This window comes from Pithys albifrons, chromosome 10 (assembly GCF_047495875.1).
Source record: "Pithys albifrons albifrons isolate INPA30051 chromosome 10, PitAlb_v1, whole genome shotgun sequence".
Classification (NCBI taxonomy): Eukaryota; Metazoa; Chordata; class Aves; order Passeriformes; family Thamnophilidae; genus Pithys; species Pithys albifrons.
Genome location: NC_092467.1, coordinates 18,885,789 through 18,906,841, shown reverse-complemented (window position 1 = coordinate 18,906,841; position 21,053 = coordinate 18,885,789). Strand labels below are relative to the sequence as shown.

The window sequence follows — 21,053 nt, the reverse complement described above, 5'->3', positions numbered from 1 at the left end:
CCAGTTATGTGGAAAGAACACCAGAGGCACAAGAGACCAAGTCTCATCTGTAGGGGAGATGAGAATAGAGCCCAGGCCTCCCACCTTTTGCCATCTGCTGTCTCCATGATGGGATAAAACAGCCCTCTCTGAAAAGCACACTATTTCGATTCCCACCGACCTCCTGGCAGGACAGGCATGGTGGAGGTGTCCCAGGCACCCTCAGCATGGCTCTCACCTTTGCACTCTCCGGGTACTCCTCAGGGGCTCGGTGCAGCAGGACATGGCCTTTGCTGGGAATGTTTAAGTACATGCAGTTTGCTGCGGCATCGTCAGGCACTGTCAGCTTGTCATAGCGGTGGTCGCTCATCTGTTGCATGGTCTGCCAGGAGACACAAAGGGCAGCTATTCAGACCAAACACATCAGGAGCCCTGAACAAACAGGGGACAGAATTTTCAAAAAATAGTGAATTGTGATTGCCAAGTCAGTCAAGGGCCATTTTGCTATGCAGCGAGTAAGGATATCTCTTTTCATCTCTGCCCTTCAAGGAAGAATTTACTACTGCTAATTGAAAAGCCCACTAGAAAGCCTTTCTGAAATGGTTCCTGCAAGCAGCAGGGTTAAGCAGGGCACTCAGTAAGCATCCTCTGTGGGGTCTTTCCTCAAGGAATGTGCACTGGGTATGCAAAACTCCTACTCACATTGAATGAGACTATAGGTGCTCAGCATCTTCAAAGAACCAACCATCATCCAGTATTTATATAATGAGCGTGAACTGAATCAAACGGGACAGGAACAGTTCCCAGCTTGGATATCAGCCCAATCCTAATCTTTCTCAAGGATCTCCTTCCTGCGTTCTAAGCAGTTACTCTTTCACTAAGCACCAGTGCTGAGGAGCAAGCCTCATTCCCAAGGAGACAACACAATAACCTCCTCAGAACAACAGAGCTGGTGGGTTTCACAGGTTTGGTTTATAAATATAGGGCTCATGCAGAAATGTAGTTCCTGGCTGGATTTTCAGAAACACAGACTCTCAGCACATTAGAAGCCTGCAATCCCAAGTTTTGGATTAGATCTTTTTTCATAAGGACAGGGAAAGCCTGAAGACAAGACACCCAACTCCTTGTTGTACCGTTCCAGCTAAATATCAACTTCATCCTGACAGAGACCAAAAATAAAACAGAGCTGAACAAAGCTCAAAGTCCAAAACTTTGGTCCTACTGAAAGCCTAAGAAAATGCAAGTGTTTCAGTTTCTCTCCCAGCCCACCTCTGTTTCTACATTCATTGCAAAGACGCAAATAGAAAGAAAAGGCTTTTTTTCAGCTTAAAAATATTCACACTAATATTATCTTTAGAAAAACCTGGTCTTTTGTGAACAGATTTTTTCAACTAAGTTACTGTCTCACAGAAACCCCAGGGATTTATATCACATAGCAGAACACAGACTAATTTTAGGCACAGTTAAGCTTATCATTAAATTATTTGCAAGGTCATTCATCTATATTACTTCTCCTTCATTAAAAAATACTACATATACCTGAATTGTAATGAGTTCTACAACTTACTGGGAAGCAACAAAGCAGCTCATGCTTGCACACACCTATGGTAAGTAATTCCCTTCATAAGTCTGGATACATTTTTCATGTTGTAGCCTGAGTCATCCATATCCCGTGCAGAACATAAAACTCACAATGAAGAATGCCATGCATTCTTGAGGAAGTGTTATCAGATTGTCATTTCTTGTTCCTTCTCAAGTTATGAAACTCTCCCAAGTTCCCAAGGACACATCTACCTCCATAAAAGGTTAATGTGTTTTTCTGGGCAAAAATCCTTGCACCTTTACTTCACCGGATGCATTTTTGTATTCTTATGTGCTTACCACAGTTGATTTTCTTTTTTTATAATTTTGTTTCTGTTATGGTGCCAAGATGTGTTTTATTCTGTTGCCCTTGATGTTGCAGACATCTAACAGCTGGTGACATGCCTGCACCCAGTGTGGCTCTTCTGACTGGTAACCAGAGCCAGGTTCATCCTTTAACTGCAGCTTCTTTTTGATTTCCTAATATTTTTAAGTCTTGATTAAGGAAGCATTTATTAAATTTGCACTAAAATACATGTAAGAGTAGAAGAAAAGCCATGAAGTCTGGATTTCACTAAGCTCCCAAACGCTCCCAAACAGTTGTGCTTTCTTCACTCCTTGTTGGAATCAGAATCCCAAAAATGTAGGTTTTCTATAGAAAGAGCTCATTCATCAGAAATGTATTATGAATCAATGTGAAATTATATGAAATTGCAAAAGAATTCTTAAGCAGAAGGGTAAGGACATCTCCCATTCATTTGCTTCTGCAAAATGCTTAAGTGAGAACATCAGCAAGCAGAAATGAAGGACAAGTGGCAGGGCTCTAGCTGTGCCTCAGGGACTGGCTTTAGGGAGTCTGGGAGATGATGGTGAGGATATATTAGGAGTATTATTTTCAATATTAAAAAGCATACAATTAAGGGCTGAATTAATCAGAAATAAATGAGAAAAAATGAGTGGAAATGTGAGATGAAGCAGCATGGGGGTTTGAGTACATAGCTGTGACAGTGGGACTGGGATCTCAGCTAGCTGGAATAAAACTGCAAAAAGCTTTTATTACTCACTTGACAATATAAGATTACTCTCTTCCTCAGCTCTAAAGAAGGGAATCATATTTTCAAGCTTTCACTGCTGTTACAACTATGCCTGCATGTTGAAGTGAAATTTCAAAACCCCCTTACTTGAGAGAGCGCCCAGGCAATAACACCCCAAATTTGCCCCTCAGGGAGGCTCTGGATGCAGCAGAAATGCACCAGTATGACTCAGTCAGGGTACTTTATAGATCCCTGGGATTTTCTGTATTTCTATTATGTAAAATCATTAAGTACAAGTGCCTGGCCAGACAGACTCCAGGGTAGAGAAAATGAGATAAAAGCAAGGTCCTTTGATTGTATTTTCTATCAGATACATGGCAAAATATGGGGTTTTTGAAAATGACAAGTTTACAAAGACTATAGTGCTCACATAAAGCATTTGTGGAGGGCTGGCTTTCTGCCCACAAACGTACAACCAGCTACATTAAGAGCCAGGCATTTCCCACATGCCTTGTTTTTCTGGGAATTTTCTTCAGCCTAAAGAGGGTAATTTTCATTGCACATTCTCTCAGCCCTTAGTCATGCTTTCCTTATGTTGAAGTCATTCACATAGTCTAAAATGCCTTTTCTATAGCTTTTTTTACAGTGTGTCCTCAGACAACTGAGGTAATGGATAAGCTAAATAATCCTAACTATGAAGCAGCATTATGCATGAAGGAAAAATGTGCATGCATTTAAGGCCTATTTTCACTGACAGAGCTAAGATGACTGTGTGCACTTTTCAAGCAGGCCAAGCTCAGCTATAAATTTCCCCCCTCAGGGTGAGCCCTGTTGCCTACTCCCTCTGGGACCTACTCACATCCAGGTTGCTGGGGGACACACAGTGACCAAACCCACCACACCTGCAGTGCTCATTTGTAACTCCAACATCCCACAACCAAAACGAAACATACACTGAATGTTCCTCTTGCTAACAGGGCATTGAACACCACATTAAAAATGCCTGTGTGACATTGATAGAAAAGCAGATGCTCAGATTTTCAGGGTTTGATTTTTGTATTAGTTAGTCCCCATTCTCCTGGCCCCCAAGATTTAAAAATCAAATCCAAGCTCAAGTCAAATACATGTAAACCTACACCCATGAGCTATCCTTTCTTCAATCCTTCAAGTCACAGTATTATTTAAAAAAACCTAGTCACATCTTTCCATGCACATTAAAGTTTGGCCTGTTATACACTGATGCTTAAGTAGCCCAAGAGATTGAAAGCTTTGAGAAAAGATTAAGCTACACCAAGATTTTGCCTACAATGGCAAAAATGAAGCGCTTCTGTGGTGCAGGGCAACTAAAACTGATGAGGTTGGGTGGGAGTTTGGTAGGACAGTATGTTTGTATTCTGCTTGGAGGAAAGACTGTTTGTCTGGGAACAGTGTTAGGCCTGTGTCCTTACACACTGAAGGCAAAAGATGAGGACGGGCACCTGGTCAGTTCATTGCCATCTGGAGGGAGGGTTGAGAAAGGGAAATTAGTGCTTGCTACCTGAAAAATATTGATTACCAAATCTGCTTTTTTAAATTCTTGCAGAACCTTCAAGAGCTTCCTTTTTAGTACTGAATGATGGGGGGTCTCCAGCCTCAGATGACAGGTGATGATACCCACTTTTGGATCCCAAGACAAGGACTGGAGGTGACCAAGAGTTGGTATGTGATTCCCAGGAATCTCATCTTATCAGCTGTCATACAGAGGGATACCAGCTCAGCACTGTCCCAGACCCAGGAGTCTGCTCAGTTTGCTTTTGAATGTGTAGCAAGGCAGCTTCAGAGTTCAGACAGGTACTGTGCAAGGAAGCACTTCTTTCCCATTCTTGTTTTGAACCTGTCCCTTACCTTCAGAGCTCCCCTGGTTCTTGCACTGGAAGAGACAGTGAACAATTGATCCCTGATCACCTTTTCCACATAATTCCTGACTCTTTAGGCATCTATTATCCCATTTTAGTCGTCTTTTCTTCAGGTTATAGTCATAGCTTGCTTGGTTTGTCTCCTTAGGCAAGCTGTCCAGGCATCCGTCAGTCCTTATTGCACTTCTCTGAATCTTAACCAGTTCTATTTTACCGTTTTTGGAATGAAGCGATTGTGTATGCAAAGTGCACAAAACATCCAACATGCAGATGCACCACAGGTTTAATCAGTGGCATAATGATGTTCTCCATTTTGTTTTCACCAGAGCTGGAAATTTCAACAAGCCCAGGATCACATTTCTGTGGTAATGATCAGTCAGAGCCCATTATTTCATATGTGATGATCAGAATAAAATTCAGAATTGTCATTCTCCCTGTCCCTGCTGCACATCACTTTACACTTACCCATACTGAAGTTCATTCAGTGTTTTTTTTTTTGCCCTGTCTCTGTTCTTTAAGTTCCTTCCTCATTTCTTTATATAGAGAGAAACAATTGGCAGTGGAGACAGAAAGCAGCGGCCTTTGGGTTCAACCCACAAAAGTCAAGGACAGAGTGGGGCTGGTGAGTTATGCCACACTGCTTTGTGCCTGGGTGCAGGGACTCAGCAGCTTCTCAGTGTTTTCTTGCAATGCAGCAGTGCCAACAGTAACCATGAACACCTGGCCAGGCTTACCAGGGGTGACAGAAGAGCAGAGCTGGAAAAGCCATTGAACTTGTTTGAATGTCAAGATCTATCAGGAGTGCCACTCCTGACATGCACACAGGCAGGAGAGAAAACACCTCGGTAAACTCAGAAGGAAGGGGATGAAACAGCCACTTTGAGCAGCATAGATAAAGGAGAATTATCTAAGCCTTCTTGTCAGGTACCTAGAAGTCTGATAGAGGACAGGACAGCATAGACCTATAGACAAAAACTGCATTCAAGATCTATTTGAAACAAGCAGTGCCTCTGTCTGCCATGGTCAGTACATCAAATTTCTCAGCCCATACACAGCCAGAGCGTTTCTTTAATTTCCACCTACCACCCACACTGTCAGCAGCTGCACTTTGGGCTTTTCCTCCCTGCTGCACCCTCTTCAGTCATGTTTTCCAGGGGGCAGAGTTCTTTTAAGCAGCCTCTCACACCCTGTCCTGGCACAGGACACCTTCTGCATCACCACAGCTGTGATGGGTACCATGTGGTGTTCACATGCACACCTGTGCTGCTCTGCCCCCCTGTCACTGCCATGCTGTCACCTGCCTGCCAGCTCTGCCCAAAGACTATGGCAAAGGGAACCCATGACCTGAGAAGGCAAAAAGGAAGCGGATTACGTGTGCTGTTGGTTTCAGTCAAGAGAGAGAACAAACATCCTGTCTTTTGGAACAGGAACCCAGGGAGAGAATAGTCAAAGAAAAAAAAGAAGCTAAGGAATAGAAACATAAGTCCCCATTTACGCAAGTCAAATGACATCTTAGTCAGCCTCTGACCCAGCTCCTGTGGCTGACAGCCTTACTGGTGAGGACAAATGTGTATTGAAAGGGACACTTTCCTCACCCTTTAAAAAACAAACAAAGCTGACTTAATACAACAATCTCTTGTCTATAAATATGTATTTTTGAGGTTTTATTTTCCAAAAAACTAGATTCTTCTGCACCTATGCAAACTGAACGGGACTGAGACTCAGGTAAGTGCAGTGTCTATTACAACATCTAAAATTAATGAAAAGAAAAATACAATTAGTTGCTGTTTTAAAGCAGGAGGTCATCTGGCATTCAGTGAAGACCTGTGTTCTCTGAGATGGTGCCTACTCCTAATTCATAAAGTAATGAAGAATCAGAAGGAGACAAAGGAAAGTGCACAGAATTTTATAAATTGGCTAATTTTCCTATCTATAAGGCTGAGAGAAGCAAAGTTTCAGTTTTTTAATAGTTAGCTTTACGGGGAAAGTTGTCAATGGTTCTCTGTGACCTTTCTTTGTTACTGCATTACAGAAAAGTCAGCATTCATCTGTACTTCTAATTCCCCACCTGATGTCATCTTCTTTGGGTTATTAATATTAGTAATCATTTCCACAGCAACCCATTGTGATAGCGTAAATAGAGGATTATGACTTCATGTGGGGAATAAGCAGAGGCACAAATGATGAATTCTTAGGGAAGAGGATATGATGTTTTCATGCACACTTGTGCATTACTAGAAAAGCCAAATGCTGTACAGACAATAGGAAGAGCAGATTTAGCTGAGCCTTTTCATGCTGTGCAGCAGTACAGGCTGCTTTCTAAGAACACTGGAGATAGGAAGTTTTCCCTTAGGTACCTGTTCTGAAGGTACTTCTGTGGCAGAGCTGCAAATCCCTCTGCCTTATGCAGGCACTATAACCCTCCTCTCATGCAGGAAGCAGTACTTAGCTCTTCAAAGTGGGCACATTGCAGAGACTTCTGTTACACAAGATGGAGTAAGAACAAAAGGCATTTAATCAAAGGAATGGGGGCAGCCGCCAATGCTACAACTCCTTGCACCCAAGTCTTTAAAAGCTCTGCTCTGATCATAGCTTTGGATACAGACCAAAGGCCTAGTCACCCAAAAGAGACCCCTTTATATTTCATCCTTAAGATGCAATTTCGATAGGCCTCCCTTGTCCCCTGCCAAAACAGTTGCATTTGCAATACAGTCCTTTAGGGAATAATTTAGGGAGTGAATGAGTAGCTCCACTCCCAACAGAATATATTGAATGAAAGAGTGAAGAACAAGGCAGGACAATAATGTTCAACCTTTTATTGAAAGCAGGAGGAAAAACAAAAGGTATTTGCTAGAGTCATGGCATTGCACTACTGTAATATTCTGATATACTCCTGAACATAAAGAAATACCACTGAATAATGAGACTGGACTCTGGGATACCAGAGATGAGCTCAGAAGTCCAGATGTCACCACGTCTCTGGGTCCTGCTGTGACAGGTCTGTGAGGGTACACAGTGGGTTACAAGTTCAACTGCATTACCTGTTCTGCCTTGCCCCCTGCCCGGCAATGCTGCTCAGTCCTGACATCTGCCACGGCCACGCTGCCTCTGTAATTAGTGTCCATTCCTCTCAAATGACCAACTGAAATCCCAGATGTTTCATATGCCACTCCATTATTCCAGATCTCTGGGGGAATATGCCAGACACAGCTGATTGCCTGATTAAACTCAGGCCATATGGTAGGATGAGTGCCCTCCATGTTGCAGCCCTTGTCCCCAGTCACCATGCTGGTTTTCCACCTTCATTCCAGGTCCTCTGCTCCCTTCTGAGATCCATCAGCAATCACCAGGCACTCTGCATTACCCCAGATCAGTGGGATCACACCAAGGCTTTTTCTACCAGTCCCATGGGGAGACCCCAGGGCTAGTCCTTTGGAGAATGACTGACATCAGAGCCTACCCCAAGGCAAACTCATTTTCAACAGGCAAGAGAAGAATTTAATTAGCAGGCACTTGATACAAATACAATCTACACTGCTTGGAAGGGAATAGCTGAGCTCCTCAAAGCTGGGAATAACACAAATAACCCTCAGATCCTTTGGAATTGCTACCAAGTTATCCAAAGGGTGACAGAGAACGATTTGACCAAGGACTGTGTCCCTGGTCATCTGCTGCTGTCCAAGTCTTCGCTCATCACAAAGTAGAGGGAAACTGTGCTCTGTACCAACCAATACAAACAGTCAGAAATGTGGCTTTTTTGGATTTAGTATAGAGCAAAAGAATACAGAAAGGAGTGTGCAACAGATGCTGTGTCATGGTTCCCATCACCATCTTACCTAGATTTTGCCTTTGCTGCTGGAATCCGAACTGGATAATGTCCTGGGCCAGTCCCTGATCTTCTGCTGTCCCAGCAAGATGCAGGGACTGAGTCCCTTGTGGAAAAAAGTGGTGCAGAGCATTCACCTGCAGTGCTGCCCCATCACCTCCTCACACCAGGACCAGTACTGTCACAGCCCAAATCTGTCCTTATTCATGCTCACAGTAAAAGTCAGCAATTCCAGCAGTGCAAGATCAGAGTCCAAAAGTGGCATGTTTGGAGGAAATCCTGGCCTCACTAAGGGAACAGAAAAATAATCCCAGGCTTTATTGCCTCAACAGCCATGTCCAATGTTCAACTGTGGAATTACATGCATGGCATTATAAACAGGTTTAACTACAAGAAGGAATTAAATGCATGTTGAAAACAGAAGAGGAAAGCTAAAATTTCAGATGTGATAGTCACTACATGCCCCAGTGCTTTCTGCACTTAATTTGTCTCTTTTTTCACCCAGTTTCCTCAAGTGCCACTTTTCAGCTACAGTACAAATAAATATTCTATACTTGCCAGAAACTGAAGAGGATTTCATGGCTAAAACATCACTTCTGATTTATTGTCTACTTCTAGCATGTGGTCTATAATCCCAAACCCCGTGCACTCATTTCGTAGCTCACTTGCAGCGCTTTACATTACACATACCCCACTAAACTTACGATCAATTGCACTCGGCCATATGTGAGCACCAGATGCAATTTCTTTTTCTATTTTTAATGTATTGTGAGGATACATGAGTCACACCAGTAAGAACAATCAAGAAAAAATTCTCTTTCAAACAAGATTGTTAGCAGGAAGATAAATCCTATTTTAAATATAAAATATTAGCATAGCATGACATAGCAGTTCACTTGTTGCCTAACAAGACATGCGAAAACAACTGAACTACCAGAGGTGGTTGGAGACAGCTTAATCATCTGGCTTGTATGATTACAATTCCAGACATGAAAAATGGCAACATGAAGGAGGGGTTTAAAATAACAAGCTGTCACAACAAAGGAGTGGCATGTTGGGCTGTGCCAGGCAATAGACTTGTTAGTAGAAGCTCAGGGGACTGTGCTGTCACACAGACTGCACTGGGTAATGAGAGGAACAGCTGACAGCACTGCTACAGCTCAGTCGATCTGGTAAAATCCAGGGAGCAGCTTTTAATTCTACGTGTTAGTGCCTCAAAGATCCTCTTGGAATTGCATATGCACAAGACTGCAAGAAACTGACTGACAACTGAATTTTTTTTTCTTTAGTGGCAAGTGAACAAAAACAAATATATTGTCAAAAAGCAAGAATTCAAATGTTAAGGGAAGCCAGTGATAAGCAGCATTGCAAATGCCATCATTTCCAAGACAGACAATTTAGCCATTTGTTTGCCAATAATTTCTCTGAAGAGATTCAGATTCCTGGAGGAACATCCGCAGGATGGAGTGGAGTTGGATACAATACAGTGAAACACTCCAGGTAACTCCAGAAGTTGCTCACTGTAACATGGTTGCCTGATGTAACCTGTCAGCTCTGGCCCAAAACTGCTGCTCCAGGCTAAAGTCCCTAACTTCAGGTGGCAGGACGTGAGCAGACATGGCCCTCACACACATGTAAATGTGCTCCTAAATGTCCAGTGCAGAAAAACACAGTGAAAACTGACACAGTTGATCTATTTTAAAAGACATACACCAACAAAGACTGCTATTTTGTTAATTACCACCTTCTTCTAAAATTATATATGCTTTTTACTGTACCTTGATTAATTCTGGTATTTACTTGATGGTTAGTCATCAGCAACATTTAATCAGCTTATCCAAAAAATATTTTCGGTTACAATAGTTAAATTGACGCACTGCAACACGATTAGCCGAGCTGTGCAAAGGGCTTCAATCAAACTGATCATTCTCAGATTAGTCCTGGCTCAAGTTCAAATCGTAGCTCTGAGCAACCAGTATTGTACATGAATTTTGCTCGTGTTTATAAACACACTATACAAGTGTAGGGCTACCTGGATATCTGCAAACTTCATCAGGCTGCTGCTCACAACGAATTTTGAGTTTGACCCTGAATATTTGACACACTGTATCTCTCCCAGGGAAAGATGCAGGGCACTTTCTATCCCAGCCTAAATCAATCTCACAGCATCAGGAACATCAGACCTTCATAACCCAAACTATTTGTTATAAGTTTCTCAGGGAAGAAGACATGAGTGATAAGCTTAGAATGCACTCTCAGAGCTTCCTGCAGTGATTTGAGAGCTTGTTCAAAGGAATTGAATGAGCAAGCTCAAAGCCACTCCAAACTATGTGGGAAGTCAAGGGACCATCATCTTGTTTAGGAGCTACCCTAAACTCAGGTGTAGCAATTAGGTTCATATCCTTTCTCCTTAATTGCTGCCAGGCTGAAAGTCTAAGCCAGCAAAGACTACACTTTCTTGGCTCCCACACAATTCAACCCATGTCCAGCATGAGACACTCTGAGATTTGAAATACTCATTTTATCATAGATAGGGACTGAGACATTTTAAATTTTCAACCATCACAAGATAAAAAAGAAAAAAAGCCCCAACAAGTCTCTGCTGAGCTCTGATAGTAAAAATGATGCTGCTGGGAAATGAAAAGTCCTAGGATTATGCCCATGAGAAAAATGTATAAGATCTGGAAAGCAAACATACAGTGAAATATCACAGCATGGTAGTAAGAACAAAAACCTCTCAGGCCTCCATCTTGCAAATATTTAAAGATGTTTTAAAGGAATAAATACCACTGGCTTACTAAAACCAACGAGGTGTACAAGACATGCAGTGTAGGTTCCTAAGCTCTTTAGGGACCAGAGATGTTGATTTTGGAGTTACACACTATTTCTGTTGTAAATATTCTGCCTGGCACAGATTTGGAGCAGTGCCTTGGGTAGAGACAGAAGTGCTGTTCTTAAAAATAATTCATGCTTTAGAACCAGGGCAAGAGATACAAGTTGGATTGCAAAAGTTACATTTAAACTGAGCAGATTTCAAAGAGCTTTCTCACTAGTACAGCAGAGCTATCTCTGCCACTTCATTTCTCATTCAGGACACACAACTGGCTTCCTCCATGCATTAGTGATCTCGTTGCATCAAGGAGGCAAAACCAAAGAGGAAAGCCTGCACTTGAGCTCTATCTATTTGCAAAAGAATCAGTAGAATCATAAACTGAAAATTTAGGCCTTGCTGCCATTACTGAAAAGCTAATTTTGGTTAAATCTTTCTGGCAAGTCCTGATAAAAAAAGTCTCAGTTGCTTTTTGCTGTTTTGGTGCCCCAGCTAAAGTTTCTGCTGCAAAGTGTCATGCCTGCAGCTGGGGTACCCTGCAGAACCAGAGATGCTGACCTCTACATGAGCTGTTTCCTACAAGCATCATGAGATTCATGACCTCAAGTGTCTCTGTGCCCACTCTCTGATGAACTTTAATTTGGTAGATTTGGTCTAAACACACACAACTGGCAGGAAAGCCAATGACCCCAGCAGCAACAAACATTTCCCATTGAGGATGGTGGTATTAGTACAGCCTTGACCTGCTACACAACAGATTACTGGTTTCCAAGCCTGCCAGCAAAGAGAGACCCAGATACATGAGGCCTCAGCCTGAGGGTTCAAACTCACACCTCCCAGTTCATAGGAAAATGTTGAGAGACAAAAACTATAGGCCAGGCTGGGGTAAGACTACTCTCCTTTCTTCCTGTTGATGCCCTGCTGTTGTAAGACTCTCATCGAACGAGAGTGGAGAAGGTGTGACCAGGAAGGAATGTTACTTTGCAGCCAGGTAGCAAAGGAAGGATGAACTTCGGACTCTGGGCCCTCCAGCTGGAGTTACTTACTGATTTATCCAGAAAGTCTGCACTGCATTAACACAGGTCATCTTTGCAACAGGGATCAGATCCCTCTCCCTCCTTCTTCATGACAAAACCTTAACTTCCTGTTTGACAATTTTAAAAGCGAAGTTTCCTCATGTACTGGTTTTCTTTTTCATTGATATATATCTATTTTAAAATTTCAGCATCTTTAAACATATATTAAGACAACAAAACAAAAAATCTGCCGTTTAGAAAATTTTTGTGTGTGCTTTACCTTCAGGGCTTTCTGGGCAGCTTCACTTGATCCAATAGCAATCAAGTTTGGTCCAGCCATGCTGCAAAAGCCCTTCAGATGCAAAGAATCATGAACAGGGACTGTGGAGACAGCATAATCCTGTATGGGAGCAAGGAATGGTTGTTATGAATATTTTTAAAGTGTCCTAGTCCCATAATTATATTGTGACATTCCATAATTAATTTTACTGTCTGCATATTATCAATCCCAGGGCACAGTGTCACCTGTTTAAGCATGACACAATCCTCTGCACCAGCTTGTCTGGAGCACTGGAGTAAAATCCAGAACATGTTTCAAATATTACTATTGTTGAAACTATAAAGAAATACATTAAAATGCTTAATTAAACAGTACATAAAATCTCTCCAGGAACCATCAATTAGAACACATTGCTGATACATGAGAACATGAAGAGTGTTTATATGCTCTCAAAAAATAACAGCCACCCACTATTCAAATTATTTTTATGCAGAAATCTCACATTTCAGATCCAACTTCAGCATATGTCACTTTACAGGATGTTCAAACCTTTTTAGCAACTTATACCTTTGGGATTTTTTTAATTAAGTCCTAAATAAAGTACATGAGTATGACAAACACCTTGGCCAGTGTAATTTTTAAACTATTTCAATGAATGACAGCTTTTATTTCCTGTGGCATGAATGAACGTACAAACCTTAAATGTGTCAGCCAGAATTTCTGCACCACGTTGATTTGTCCTCCTGGAAAGACCCACGAAAAATTCTCGGCCTTGAACGAAAAAAATTAAAACCAAAACCATTATGTTTTGGGTTTTTTTAAGCCAGTAAAAAAAAAAATCACATTAGCTCCTTCATCAGAATATAAATATTTTTAAAGCAAACCAGCTTTAGAGACATTCTGAAGGAATTTTTCACAGATTTTCATTTTCTATAATTTTTTTCTCAAGCTGAGTAGTAAAACTGAAAATTCAGCATAAAAGAATGCAACCTGCAATTGTGATCTGATAATCTAAAGCAATTAATCTTTATCCAGAAGACACATTTCACCAGAAGCATAAAGAGGTTCCTTTTCTAAAGCTCTGCAATGGTCATTGGGTCAGGAAAGAGAACAGCTGGGTTGGATTAGTACAATAGTTATTGACCATTTCCCTCTCCCTCTGAGATTTCCTCTGGTCTCAAGGCAGCTCTGCAGTCACCATCATCCTTCAGCTCCAGGGAAAATCAGTGCTGGATCTGTATTGCCTGAGAAAGGCCTCCCTTCCTGGTCTGCTTCTTTTGAGACCCTTCTTTCCCCTTGGTGAACTAAGGCAAGCAGACAGTCTACTGTGATGCTGATCAAAACAAATAGGCTCATTCAGCACGGGCAGGGAGCAACCCTGTGTGCAGCCGATGTGAGAAAATGCCTAATGGGTTTAATGACATAAAAGACACAGTCAGTATCTTCATCTTTGAAGTCAACCATGCATATAAGTTGTCTAGCACATGACACCTGATAGACAATTCCACCACTTTCTCCATAAACAAAAAATGCTCTTTTTTTGCTTTTTTTTCCATTGAACTAGTGACAATTGTCGGCATCAAGCTAAAATGAATCTCGTGAATGTACCTGCTTGTAGTAAGAAATATGAAATAACTGTAGACAGTTGAGTACTGAAAGCATTTTTCTTATTGACACTTTACAAGCTAAAACAAAATCTGTACTCAAGTGCTGCTCTTTGTACTGCGTATACGGCTATGCTGTTTATTCAGGCATTAGGCAGGACATCGAGGGTTGCACTGAGAACTCACCTCTCAGCTACCTTTGTCACATTTGGTAAACAACTGATTTAACAAACCACAGGAATGATGTTTTATTACACTGATGTCAGACAACATGCAGTCTTTAAGGCAGTCAGAATTAAACAGCAAATTCACGATCACTCTACCTGTAAATAAGACATCGCCACCATCCAAGGTTGCATTTTCATCCACCATTTCGACTATATTCAGGTTGAGACTCTCTAGTACTCTCTTCATGGCTTCAACCTGTTTAAAAGAAAGTTATTTAGAACATATTGTACCATTGAAATAAAAAAAAAACCCTGCCAGAAATACATATAATTGATAAGAATTAAAGACCTTTAATGCACCTTTAGCAAGATGGATGGCAGGGCCCTTTGTGTCCCTGCCCATCAGAGTTCCCCATGTCTTTCCAGAGGCCTTTGTGGTCTGGTGGGGGGATGGGGTGTCAAGAGGCAGAGAACAGGCTCTTGCCTTTGTGCAGGAGCCATGCAGCGTTCAGAGAAGACAAACAAGAGGTCCAAAACACATTAAGTCCAGTCTGTCTGCACAGTAATATCCTCTTGCAAATCCTGTCCCTTGGATTTGAGCCAGAAAAAACACCAGGCCAGAAGAGAGGTTCACTCCTTCTACAATGCTCAGATACAAGAGGTGGCAGCTCTACCACAAACCTCTCTTCAGTCAGTAGACAAAAAATAAAATCCCCATGTCAGTAAATATTCATCTTCTTTATAGCTTTGCAATTCTACTGAGCACCAGTTCTGGCATTTTTGAGCTACCTTGCTTCAGAATTACAAGATGTTTCATGCCTATCTCGTGGGGCTGACTGCTTGCTGTGGAGAACTGTGCACACGGCCAGAAATCTGAGCCCGTTTCCTGCTGACAGGAGCTTGTATTAGGAGTGGGGAATGCAGCTTCAGTAGATTTCTTCTTTCCCAGTGAGAGCTGCTGAGGATGCCTAGAGCAGAATCTGTTTCTATAGAGGCTCATGTTATCAGCCACCCAGAACAGGGCTAACGCTCAAACAACATCACCGTGGTGCCATGTAAGCCAAAAAAAGCATCTACACACAGTTACCCTCTTATCAAAAGCTCACAACTACAGCTTGCAGAATGTCAATAAAAATAGGAGCTCATCCACAGAAACCTGTGAACTTCATCCCACACAGCAGCATCTTCATGTTCAGTGAAACTTCCCCACCATGGTTAACCAGAGGTGCCCAGAAAGTGCTAACAAACACAGGAGACACAGTGAAGACCTATTAGACAGATCTGATTTTCACATTTCCCACAAGTCATTTATCTATTTAAATGGGATAAATTAAGCATTTCTAGAAGAAACGTAAAAAACCAAAGCAAGTAACACCTACTAGTCTTCAGCACTATATATCAACAGAAGCAACTCTAGCAGCCCCACTCTTGGGCTCTGCCAACCTATACCTGCCACGCCAGGGAAAGGATATGCAACAGTGACTAGTCCTTCACATCCTGCAGCAGTCTCACAGCAACAGGAGCAAACAGTTTGGCTGTCATACCTTCCTAAGAGTGGTGCTAGCTTTTGGGAATAAGGGAAGGGGTAGACATGATCCATCTAAGCTGCCTTTTCCTGCTCATTTTCATGACTCAGCAATGTGGCATTTGTGAATGATCCTATTAACCCTGAAGCCCAGACCCAAAACGCAAGAGCAGGTCCCCATGGGCTGTCAGGACAGGTGATGTAGGTCTACAGGGGGTCTACACTGTGGGCAACGTCTTATCAAAGACTGATCCGCCCTCTGGACGTTCCGTTTTCACTGTAGCACCTTGTCACTCTCTAGTCACTTTACAAAAAACTTGGACAAGCACAGTTACAGTAGGTGCCTCAGTTTAAAGCTATACAGGATGAAGGGAGGTCTTTGTGCCACCTGGAGAACTCCGATGGGTTATGCTGCCATACAGAATTGTACCTGGAGGCTTCCTGAAACAAAACACTCGTGCTCCCCACACAAAATCCCATCTGAGGCTTTGGCATGCAGACTGGAGCGAGCCTGCAGCATACCCTTTACAATTAACACTTCTTTTTGCTCCTCTGTCTTTTGCTTGATGATAAAATGACTTCAGGCAGAAACCTGGAACTCAGGAGTCTCTAGGCTTAGTAGAGTGGCTTCATCTTTCTTAGTCTTGTTGCTTTAGCTCCAGTATTCCTTAAAATTAGATTTATAATGAAGATTGGACCCATGTGATATTTTAAAAATAAATATGAACAGCTGAGTTAATATGGGAAAATTGCTTTTGTACAAACATGGCAACATTTCATAACATTCATATGCTGATAGCAGAACAATTTCTTTTGTTGTGAAGCACAGTGGGTTTTACTGGGCAGGTGGTCACATGCTTAAAAGTCATAAGACCCCAAAGAAGAAAACAATTTGCTTAACATGAAGTCATAGAGTTACAGCACTATAAAAGAACGGTTCATTCCAAGAATGCACAGACTTACTCATTTGAGCTGGCACAAAGCAGACAAGCAAACTCACAACTGGGACACCAGTCACAGGCAGTTGGAATAAATAAATTTACACATCAGAGGGGGTTCTTTAAGGCAGAAGGCCAAACGACAAGAAAAACTAGGTTGAAGCCTGTTGTGTGGTCACCTATCTCCAGTTAATCTATGACCTCCAGAAACTTCCAAAACCAAAACACCTAGAAGAGCAAGCCTTTTCAGGAGATATGCTGCTGATCAGGTACTCCCAACAGAAGCTGCCTGACTTACGGAGGAAATCAACCCAGTGGTGGCCCTTGGTGAGCATACATTCCCCATGCCACTCCTGTCCTCCTCCCTCACCACATCTTCTCAAGTATGAAGCATCAGCACACCTGTGGATGTTACTGTGGCAGAGGCCCACCCTATCCACTTTCGGTGGGCAGAGACAAAAGCAAAAGTTTCTCTGGATCAGAGAACAACATCTGAGAGAGTAAGGACGTGTAAAACCTGGGCAGCCTGTAGGCAAGACATGAAAAGGTGCCTTACATGTTGCAAGGCTGTCTAAAGACTAATCAGATCAGCAAAATGCAACAATTCTGATGAGTTGGGACCAGGGATGTGCAAAAATTGCTGTGATGAGAGCAAACCAACACAGGTCATCAGTGTGGGTGTGAGCTTCCTCTGGCAGGTGGAAACCTAGTTTCTACCTGAGCACTGCAAACCATGCACAGTCCTGCGAAGAGACTCCAACACAGCCTATCAAGGCAGCGCAGAGCTCCCCAGAGAGAGGCAGGCAGGGAGGCAGCAGCACTTCACATCCCTGGCCCAGAATGGCCAACTAATAACACTTGCACTAGAGTACCAATTAAGTAAAGTGCCTAGCTAATGAGGATAATGGAATGTAAATGCTGACTTTGGATCTGTGATTTGAGTCATATGGATGTTTTAATCACCAGCTGCTGATTACCATTTAACCACCAGGAGATATCAGAGATGCCTTGAATTGTTTCCTTCTTTAATTTACAGGGGCTGATACAGCTGTAGCACCAATATTAAGAAAAGTTATCAGAACTAAAAGTTGTCCAAAATCACAGAAAACTAGTTTAATTTGGTTCATAATGGCCAAGACTTTGAAGATATTTGTAAGATCCTCATGATGTTTTCCCCCAACATCTGGATTCATTTTAGCTTATGAAACTAAATTTGAATAAATAAAATGACTGCCATACAAATAGCTGGATCATTTTTCCATGATGAGTGTTAATGGATTCAAGCCTATGGTCCAACCATTTTGCAGGGACTTAAAGCAACCAGTAGAAATTCCTAGAGTTTTAATCAGAAAGTGCTGTTCCCATTTCTGGTTACACATGCTACGAGTATCTTTCAATATTCCTTGCTTGTGTAAAATAGAAGTCTCAAGTTACTGTTTCTTATCTACAGGCAACATCAGAAACTTCATTCAGCAGAAGCAGAAATAAAAAATGAAGTACAAGTTGAGATGGAGAAGATCAGAGGGAAGACTTGACATTATGAAAAAGACAACTGGAAAAGGTAACTATCTTTGCAAAAAAAAGGGATTCCAGAAAAACAAACCTAGAACTGAATAGCTCATCTGCTTTTGCATATAGCTGAGTTTCCTGTATGGGGGACAGCACAGTTGCATCACACCCATCACATCATCTCTAAAGACATCCTGCAGCACTCCTGAGCAGGGTCTCCAACACAGCATGTCCACAGTATGTGTTTGACACATTTCCATCTTGGAAACCCCACACTGCAGCATTTGGAATTTGGATTAGTATGGGTGGTAAAGTCCACACAAGTTCCTTGAGTTTGCATCTCATCACTGCAAAAGGGAACCTAGAGCTTTGCTCCAACCTTAAGCCTTGCCACATCAAGAAGGATTGTGCTGCTTTCTAACAGAGCTCCCACCCCAGAGAGGAAACAAGAACAATCTGTAGCTAAGGATGGACAAGTGACTCTTATCCTCAAGTAAGATGTTAAAAAAAGGGATGTAGGAGAGGGGGTTGATTTTACAGAGCCCTCTCTCCTTCTCATATTTTGCCCTCCCCAAACAACTGATAGTCATTTTTCTGAAGTGTGGTGTCTTAACACATACTGGTGAGATTTTCATTCATTATGAATAAAAGACTAATTCACAGAGCTGGCTTTGATGTATGAACAAATAACCACCTCTTGCTTTTTTTTTTCAGGAAAGAACTGAAAAACGGTGGATCAACAAAGTCTTCTGTGAAGCTGTAGTTACCCAGGAGACACCAGTAAAATACACAAAATATTTGGACATGACCTGATTACAAGCATATTCACTATGAAGATGACTTAGTGCTTGCTTTTTTCACAGGCAGCCAAGAGGAAAAGTCATCTTCCCTTATTTTATCTCCTTTATTTGAAAACTAAAATCCCAGGTAGTCAGAATTGTTCCACACAAAGAAAACACTCATCTGTATCCTTTCAGATTTCTGTATCTTATTATCTCAGGTCAGCTCAAGGTTTGTAACTTGATACTGGGGTTTATTGTACATGTATCCATTAGTACATGGGTTGAGTGTTAAAGCTTGTATGCTTTGTGCAGTGATATTTTTCTAATAAGCACATTCCTGGTGTGAGATGGGATGTGTCTAATCCATAGCAAAGCTGATTGAGAGACAATGGGCTCCAGCCAGCTCAGCTCTGTTTCAAGGAAGGAGGACAATAACTGCGTTTGACATTAATAAGAATCTAATTTCCTCGTGCTTTAAAAATGGAGCTCATTACCCTCCAGACCAGTGCCTTCCACCAATTACTGCAACAGACATGTGGGGATTTTTACTCCTCTATATTAGTATTTGATGCACTCTAAACATAGGCTGTTTCCTAAATTATTTACTGGTCTCCTGTGCACTAACCATATTACAGGTTTTATGTTATTGACAGTATGAAGGAAATTATCTTTTCAAAAGACAGTGGAAACAGGGAAATGATTTGGCAAGACACCATCTCACACCTGTCAAGAGCAGGGCAGTTTTTCTCCTGGGTTGCCAGGCCTGGGTGGTGCCATGAGTGAGGCGCCACTGAGGCTCCCAACACATCCCATGGGCAGAGGCACAGCTGGGGCCTCGCAGCTGTGGATGGTACCGAATTAGGCATCTTCTAATGATTGCAATGACCCACCTGCCTTTGCCTCCGAGCTCTTGGTGAAAGGGGGAAGATGTCTGCAGACCTGTCTTAAATTAAAGGATGCAGAGAGTCATAGAAGAGAAGATCATCCATTGACTCAGAGATGAAAAGGTTTCTAAACCAGCAGAGCTCAGCTCCATGCGCTAAAAGCTCAGTTCTCCAGAGACCAACTGCAGCTCTAACAAAAAGGGCTCTCAGTCCAAGACACACCACTGCACTGTCTCCTGAAACTTTACATCCACCACCCATTTCTCCAGCTTGTTAAATCACAAATACTTCATTTCAGTCTCTACTTCATTGTGTTTTGAACAGTCATTCACATCTGTGCAAAGCAAATGTTAGACTTAATAAATGCAAAAGTGAGACTATGATATCTCAAAGATGATTATTTCTGGAGCTATTAGCTCCAAGTTCACAAAGTGCCACTGTCAATATATAACACATTTTTCAGCAGGGTTCCAAGTAAAGGCTATAAATAGAGATCGACAAATCCAGGGACAGGAAAGGGTAGACTTCAGTTTTGCAAAACTAGATACCAGTGTTGGTCATGAGCCAGGTTCTTGCTTGCCTGAATCTGCTCCATTTGGAGATGAGGGAAGTCTGTCTCCTTTTAATGATAAGCATTGCCCTTCTGGACTTGGAGAGGCTTCAGAGAAAGTAAAGCAGTGCTGTAATAGTTTTGAGGCTTTTTGAGAAGAAAAACCCACTACTGGTTGTTTTCTTGCTTTAAGTAGGTCAGATACACACCCTTGTGTATATTGATCTTGGAAATTTGTGGGATGTGGGTTGTGGCAGAATTTCCAACTCCTGCTCTCAGTGTTGATACCGGAAACGGCCCTGGCTCTTGAAAGGTCATGAGGAAATTGGTGGAAGAACAAGATTCTTCAGCACAGCTATTCAGTGCAGGTCATACTGTAAGAGTGTGTTAAGTACAAGACAAGAAAGGGCACCTCTGTCCTACAAACAGCCACCAGCACAGCCTGGTAAGGACATCCTGTACCTGCCATTCCCATCCAGCAGACAGACCGCAGTTTGCTTTAGCTGTCAATCCCACTTTTCCCACACACAGAGCCTTTGTGTCCATCCCATTGGCTCTTTCTAGAAGGGGAGAAAAGATAAAGACCAGCAGCAGCTTGGCCTCAGAGTGGATCACCAGCTGCTCGTTAACAAGCTCCGGGATGGCATGGGTGG

At 42.2% G+C, this 21,053-nt stretch overlaps 1 protein-coding gene across 5 annotated transcripts in view; it reads right to left on the bottom strand.

Moving 5' to 3' along the window:
- Nucleotides 1-21,053, bottom strand: part of DDAH1 (dimethylarginine dimethylaminohydrolase 1) — a 91,852-nt gene that overhangs the window by 4,829 nt on the left and 65,970 nt on the right. For all 5 annotated transcript variants that reach the window (XM_071565043.1, XM_071565041.1, XM_071565042.1 and 2 more), the window contains exons 2-5: nucleotides 14,369-14,468; nucleotides 13,139-13,212; nucleotides 12,442-12,561; nucleotides 218-361 (exon numbers count right to left, since the gene is read on the bottom strand). In XM_071565043.1, coding sequence (XP_071421144.1) covers nucleotides 218-361; nucleotides 12,442-12,561; nucleotides 13,139-13,212; nucleotides 14,369-14,459 — 429 coding nt within the window. In that variant the 5' untranslated portion in view covers nucleotides 14,460-14,468. The remainder of the gene's footprint in view (nucleotides 1-217; nucleotides 362-12,441; nucleotides 12,562-13,138; nucleotides 13,213-14,368; nucleotides 14,469-21,053) is intronic.